Source organism: Papaver somniferum, chromosome 8, assembly GCF_003573695.1.
Source record: "Papaver somniferum cultivar HN1 chromosome 8, ASM357369v1, whole genome shotgun sequence".
NCBI classification, from domain to species: domain Eukaryota; kingdom Viridiplantae; phylum Streptophyta; class Magnoliopsida; order Ranunculales; family Papaveraceae; genus Papaver; species Papaver somniferum.
In genome coordinates this window covers 48,482,415-48,490,294 of record NC_039365.1, presented here as the reverse complement: position 1 = coordinate 48,490,294, position 7,880 = coordinate 48,482,415, and the positions used below count along the sequence as shown (strand labels likewise).

The following is a 7,880-nucleotide window of genomic DNA, read 5'->3' as shown; positions in this document are numbered from 1 at the left end:
GTTTGTATTCCGCACCTATGGTATTCCCAGTTTTTCGGTGCCAGAGATTAAGTACCTCAAAACAAAAATCTAGAAAACGAAATTAAAAGCTAAAAAGAAATTATAAAACCAATAATAAAACTAAAAGAAATAACAACTAAAGCTACCGACTGTTCCCCGGCAGCAGCGCCAAAATTTGATGCATGTCGTGAGTTCAACAAATTAATATTCTTATTTCCACACAATTAACTGGTAATATAATGGAAGTATGGATCGTTCCCACGAAGAACATTGAGTTTTAGTTGTCAAAGTGTCACAAAGGGGGGGTTTCGTTTTAGATTTCGAACAAAGTAAATAAAATCAATTGAAAATATTAAGTTGTAAGCAATAGAGAGAGATATGTGATCGAGGAATCCTTCTTCGTTAATAAACCGTCAATGAGTTATTATAATTGCCTACTCGTCGTTAATCATAGAATATCACCAACCGTGGAATAACAATTAGATCAGTGTTATCCCCTAAATTCCTTATATCACCGGATACGGAAGTTCTCACCTACCATATTCTATTCAACGAACCACCAAGTAGTAGATCACTCAAGTTGTTATCCAATCGAATGCTTTATCTTTTGTGGATTTATAGATTGATCCTAGTAGTTAGACTCTTAGATCAAGGTCCACTTTTTAGTGTTGTTTATACACACAATCGCTCCACATAATCCCTCTATAAGTTTTTGTGTTCTCTACTTTGTACAAGTTATTCGGCGATTACTTATCTCCTAACTCAATACTAGCAAAATATTCAATCAACAAATCAACTTAGTTGGCCACCTAAACAATCTATCGATCAATCATAAGTATTCAAATAGTATAAACAAACGATAGTCATATGAAGAACTTCAAAGTAGATTAATATAATAAATCAAATCTTGTTTACAACTTAGAATTCATTCCCCATCAATAGGTGTTTAGCTACTCATGGATGTAGAAACATCCATGATATATATATCAGAAAAGTAAAGAGATAACGTTACGATTGATAATCGCTCTGTATGATTTTTCTTCTCTCCAAACCCTAACAATTTCGTGACATAATGATGTGATATGATTTCACATAACCTAATACCTTTTTATAGGTTTACATTGCTTGGTATTCACGTATTGGGTTCGGTTCAAGAATCCGACCCAAAATAACGTTCCCAAACGTGCCCTTAGGCCTTCCAAGGAGTTTATACACGTTTTCTAATACCTAAGTTTGCGAACCCAGTCCGCAAACTTCAAATTCCAACATAATATTTTCGGAATTAAGTCTGCGAACCCGGTATGCGAACCTAGTTCACGGACTTCACTGTTTTCGTATTCAATAAAAGCTTGTTTTGGCCACAACTTCTTCATCCGAACTCGGAATGACCTCATTATTTTTGCATTTTTTTTTTATCTTTCAATTACCTTCGATATGGTGATGAGAAATCCTTAATTTGAATGAGTTGAGACCGGTCTTTGACCCTTCTCTTGATTTTTAGCCTTTTGCTCCTTTTCGTCGCACTTCTTCCACTTCTCTTGGACTTGGGCACTTGGATACTTGGAATACTTCTCTTCATAGATCTTTTCAGCACTTTCTAGCTTCTTTTTGGATGTACACCTATTAGAGACAAACAATAGTAATAATACGAAAATATGCAAGAATAATAGCTAAAACAAGTATGGAATGGACATTAAAATTATATGAATTATGCACTTATCAGTAGTCCACCTAGCTCGTGACTCAAATGGCCTGAGTTATAAGATCATAGTTGACGAGAATCGGTAACATCTCCAAGTTCTCTATGCGACTTATTTTGTTGTTTTTTTCTTTCGTTTTGCGAACTTATGTCATTGTGCCTGAAAACATGGAAAAGATACGTAATATACAAAATAACAAGAAAACTAATAAGAAAAGCATGATAAATCGTTATCAAAATTGGGTGTTTTAGGCACCTATCAAATTCTCCACACTTAATCTTTGCTAGTCCTCGAGCAAACAAAACAAAACTAAAATACAACAACTTCGTGTCATCGAGATTACGGTTACTTTTAGCGAATGTAACAAGCCTTTGAACCCCTAGTTGTCACTAGTGGACGAGTTATAATCTCGTGAAGGTTTATAAGAGGTATACCTACAAAACCTTTCACTCCAAATTCCAGCTACCTGTGAAGAATGTATGAACGAACCCAAAATGACTACAGGAGGAAGTACCCAGATGCAAATCCAATTCATATATAAGTAAACAAAGCTCTACTCAGAAAGTCGAACAAACTACAATACTCGGAATCTAATTGATCACAATCACACAGGAATAGATTAAGAAGATGGATATATAGATAGATGTTTGCAATGTTAACTAAAATGAAAGGTGTTTTCCATATCTGTATGAAGATCACCGCCGAGATGAACCTAAAAATCCTATCGGATTGAGATACTAGTTTGAATTCTAATATCAACTCAGCTGGCATATACATGGGAACCAGTGGCCGATAATCCTAATTCTAGATCAACTCGACTGGCAAATACAAGGGAACCAGCGGTCGATTTATTAATTGAATAATAATAATAATAAATTATTTTTTTTGTTTTTTCACTTTTTTTTTTCCTTTTTTTTTTCTTCGAATTGACAACATGACTACATCTTTTAGATCCAAGCGCATGCTTCTTGTCAGCAGATTACATGGTAATTCCCATGGATCCTGCATTCCACGCTTGTTTAGGCGACGAAGACAAGGAGAACACACACATATTGCTATCCAAATGTCAATCTTTTTTTTAGTAACTCAATCACTCTATTTCATCCTAGCAGTAATAAAAATTCGATCTTAGTGACCCACCAAATCACTTACAGAAACAAAAAGTTCGCAAAAATAAAAACAGAAAGTGATATGGTGACGATTTCGAGATATGGTAACAACTATCATATAATTTCTAACACCCGAGCTCTGTTTTTTTAGTTAATGGGTTCCTCAAATCCTGCCATCAAGATGGTTCCATACGCTTATATTGTTTCGTGTCATCCTGAAGGCATAAGTTTCTAGATTTTGAAGTTTATCATGCAAATTTTTTTATTATTTTTTTTAACTAAAGGCATCAAACTCTACAAATTATATACAAATTACATAAACTCATACTCCAACTCATAGTTATTTCTGAACAATAGAGGATAAACACTAAACAATCTATTTAGTTGGAATCTAATCCCGACTCAGCCAATATATACCTCATCGTCAAGAAAAAATTCCATCTACTTAGAAAGGCTAGTGTTTATTCTAAATTGTTCAAAAATCTCTTAAAGTTGGAGTTTTATATACGTCAATTTTCGTTCTTATTATACCCTACCCCCACACTTCAATCAAACATTATCCTCAATGTTTCAAACCATTGCAAAAATAATAAGATGAATACTTGAAAAAGACAAGGAAGTAAGAATTGGAATTGTTCACCTGATTGACGCATATGAGAATCATTCAAAATAGACTCCCCATATATCAACAATCTGAAAATTTGAGGATCCACCCACAAAACAATCTGCATATACAACAATCGCTTCACAAAAATATTAATAAATTGTGGGAAAAGTGAAACTATCATCCCATGAGAGTTACCTCCACACTTAGTCTTTTCTACATTCGAAAGTGTATACAAAACATAAGTGGAAGGCACTTCTATTCGTTCCTTTTGGAAAACCTACATGGTGTTAGACTCAATACATATGGTGGATACTTGGAAACAAGAAATTCGGAAAGAACTTTAGAAGCACATAATTCCAGCCCAAATGAGGTATCTTCCTAAAAGATGTATTAACAACTCTTTGAGAAACTACTTCAAGTTTGGGAGGATCATCATTAGATGGAGATTCATGTGAAGGGTTAGACAAACCTCGCATAATCTCACGCATTACGGGATCCTCAGTACTTCTGAAAAAGTCCATTGATTCTCCTACATCACAAGAATCACAATTATCATTCAAACTCTTTACGAGCAATTCTTCATCAGTTTCTTCTATATCCAAGTCCTCCTCATCGGAAAAGAAATCAGAATCTTCCATAAGCAAATTATCGTAATCCTTATGTGCTTCGTCACAAATGGACTTCTCATTCAAAGTATTCACAATCTCTGAATTAAGGGTGTTGTTCACAAAGAAGTCATAATCATCATCGCTCTCACACACAACATAAGTCTTATCATTAATAACTTTAGTGTTTTTAGACTCAACTTCTTCCTTTTGAATGAGAATGATCATTATGATCATGAGTTGAGCTAGTAGCACCTTCATTATCAACATTTTCCAAGGGTTCATCATCCTCGGAATCTTCTTCTTGGGGCTCTTCTCCATATCAACATGGCGGTTAACCTCATCATGTATGGCCCTAGAAATTGTTTGAAGAATCTCTTCCGTTGCTCCCTCTTCTTCCAACTGCTCATATTGTCTAAAGAGTTTCTTTATGTTAACACGTTTTCCGCTACTACTCACAATAGGTTCTTTAGACCATGTCTCTTCCCATTGAATGGGTGAAAGATCATAAGTAAGATCCGGAACAGGTCTAAATACATTATCATATGTTTCACTTGGTACGAAACTCGGCACGTTGGGAGTTGAGTTAATCTGGTTCCATGTACGTCGCAAATCCATGAATTCATTAGACATCTGCAAGAAATTAGATTGGAACGTATGAGAAGTATAACTATCCCCCATCCTTGTGATTTTTCACTTACATAACTACCAAAAGGTTGTTGCTATGTACGAGAATAATCACAAGGTCTCGTAGAATAGTCATCATAACCAAAAGATTGGTTTTGATTATATCCCACATATGGTTGGAAGATATTGTAAGAGTGAGATTGAAAATAGAATTATTACCATAGTATGCTTGGTCTTGTGAACCATATGTATTGTTCCCAAAAGGATATATCTTGAAAACTTATGCACACAACTCGTTTAGAGACTTACCTCTTATTCCCAATTGTGCACACGCAAAACCAATGATTTATGGTACCTGAAAATAAGATTCTCAAACAAATTAGTAAAAGATTATAATGAAAAATAAATGCAAAATCAGAAAATTAAATAACAACTCAAACTACCGACTACTCCCCGGCAACGGTGCTAATTTTGACGGGTGTCGAACTCGCAAAAATAAATTCCTTACTTCTCTTATACAAACTAGTAGTACAATGACAAGCAGGTTCGTTCCTAAGGGAGAGTTGAACTAAAGTTGTCGATTCAATTTCTGAATAAGAATAATGCAAATATGAGGATGAGAATGATCAAGGGTTCTCTCTCAGTCACAAAACGTGAATCTTATTGATATAGCTATGTTTCGGACATCAAAATCGTCCCTAATCAATTATGTTTAGCTACTGGAGTTCATTATAAACACAACAAAACACATATAAAAAACTTGACTACTAAACTAATTAAGCAAACCAAAACAGTTGCGGTGAGATGGAGTGAGTTGTCGTGCTGTGATCGTGGGAACTGTGGCCTGGTAACAATGGAATAGTGATGGATGTTGTGAGTGCAACTGTGATGGAAAGACTTGATGGCGATGTAGTGGTCAGTGAGCACTTCTTGCTGCTGGTATGGAGCTGAATGTATGGACTGGTGGTACGAACGTGAGGCGAGAGCGGCAGCGAGCAAGTAATGGTTTCAGGACCTACAAGTGATCTATGAAGTGCTGGTGGTATGCTGTGGATGATGAGGGAGATGGATGTATGCAGGTGGAGTGATTATGCAGGTGCAAGTGATAGTACTGCTTCTCTAAGGGTTTGGAGAGGAGCAGAGAGCTCCTCTCTGTTGGTTGTGAGCAGCCGTGAAGGAGGGGGTGTGAGATGATATCTTTCTGTAGCTTTGGGTTAACCCTTTTTATAGCTCTACCTTGTCCTGCAATTTCGAATCTAACGGACCCAAATCTTCTCCTGATTCATACCCAAAATCTTCTTTTCCTGTTGTTGATAGCCAGCGCCAGTACCCTTCACACATAGCCCCATAGGCTCGCGGTAACCAGCTACAGAGAGTCACCTTCTTCCAATGACCTACTGGCATCAAAGTAAGATCAGAACCCCCACTAAAGTTAAGCTAAACCACCTCTGCCATGAACCATGGCTAACTAGCAACATCAGTTCAGTTTCCTCATTGTTTTGCCGGCTGAAATACAACCCAATACTCCAAACTCCACGGAATTCCAGTAACTTGGCTGCCATAAACAAACCCATGATCTTGCTCTCTTCTCAACTGGGTTTCAGTAAACTCAGTCAGACTGCCACAAGTTTGAACCACATCTCCATAATCACCTTTGCTTCCATTACTGAATTCAGCTTATACCCGACTTCCTTGTTCATCTCAGGTTTCTGCCAAACAGCCCTGTGTACACCAACAGCCATGGCTTCATTAAGTCCTTCACCAGACTTCTGAAATTAAAACCCACTGTACACATCCACACAAGCACCACTATTAATCCCCAGAATAAGTCACAGCAGCTGAGCTTGAAGTGGTAAAGAAAAGGTCTTTCAGGCCTTTAATCGAACACTCTGTGTGCACTGACTCTGTTAATGGAGGGAGAGCGTTGCTAGTGATTTCTAAGCCACACATTTGATGGAGAGAGACCTTCCCTGTGACAATTTCACGTTCAACATAAACCCAATCATTCAATCGTTCAAACACACTTAAATTCAGTCCCCAACATCAACAGCGGCATCATTATCTTCTCTGGTTCAATTAGTCTTCAAACTCCACCAACTTTTCATCATTTTGAATCCCAACTCAGCCTGCAACCTGAGCTATAACTTCTTCGCGAACTTGAGACACTGATTCACCCCAAACACCGGAGAGAATCCATCTCTACAACAGCTTCTCCCGACCAATTGTTAACTCCAGAATTTGATCCAAGTCTCCATTGAACTCTGTTCATAAACACCACAACACTCGTACACCTTGGTTGGTTTTGAATGGAGATTTTTATCTCTGATAAATGACCGTCGGACCCTTGGCTGGTGGCAAGAGAACTAGCATTTCATGGCTCGAACTGCTGCAGAACTCGATCCCCTTTTTGTTTCTAACAAGAGACCTAATTTTCATTCTTGGAATTGGACATGTGCGGTGCCTTGGTGGTGAAATCCACTCATATTTCATTCCTTCAATTGGTACAAGGGAGCCCCTCCGGTGGTAAGCCCATGACTGCCTTCAAACTAGCATGTATAGTCCACCTAGCTCGTGACTCAAACGGCCTGAGTTATGAGCTCATAGTTGACGAGAATCGACAACATCTCCAAGTTCTCTATGCGACTTATTTTGTTGTTTTTTTTTCTTCAGTTTTGCGAACTTAAGTTATTGTACTTGAAAACATGGAAAAAATACGTAATATATTTTTGGTAAGTCAAAAAGTTTATTAAGCAAAAAACGTAATTACAAGAATTACAAGTAGGAGGCACATGGCCTCCCCACCCCATAAACAAAAGGGTTTAAAATAAATAACGAAAGTAAAAGACACAAAATTGTAGAAACTTTTAACTGAAAAATAATCAAAGAGGAAATAAGTAAAAAAAGACTAGAAGCCTAAATTGCTTCACTCTTTTAAGCGCCAAAGAAATCCATCAAACCTACTCTCAACAAAGAGATTAAGTGTTTCCACCTCCTTTATTTTTCTTATTTGGAGTCTCCATTCTTTGTATTTTCTTGATATACTCCTTGCGAAAAGTTAAATCATGCAAAAAAAAAAAATTGTTGATTATCAAATTTTTTAATAGAATAAAAAGCTTCATTTTCCACTTTTGTTAACTGAATATTCATGGGCTGTGGATTTTTGCTGCCAGAACTAGAATCCGAGCAAACATCAGTTTCTTTGTAAACAACTTCCGTGTATTCCTTGGACTCT

General features: G+C 36.9%; 1 protein-coding gene across 2 annotated transcripts; it reads right to left on the bottom strand.

The window, feature by feature from the left end:
* Positions 1 to 2,885: 2,885 nt before the first annotated feature.
* Positions 2,886 to 7,090, bottom strand: LOC113302174. Of its 2 annotated transcripts, XM_026551027.1 has the most exons (3): positions 5,885 to 7,090; positions 4,958 to 5,003; positions 2,886 to 4,654 (listed from the first exon to the last, which is right to left on the bottom strand). In XM_026551027.1, exon 3 carries the CDS (start codon positions 4,652 to 4,654, stop codon positions 3,710 to 3,712), a length of 945 nt encoding a protein of 314 aa, XP_026406812.1. In that variant the 5' UTR covers positions 4,958 to 5,003; positions 5,885 to 7,090; the 3' UTR covers positions 2,886 to 3,709. The 2 variants fall into 2 exon arrangements, with proteins under 2 accessions (XP_026406812.1, XP_026406811.1); XM_026551026.1 differs by having other exon boundaries at positions 2,886 to 5,003.
* Positions 7,091 to 7,880: the final 790 nt, after the last annotated feature.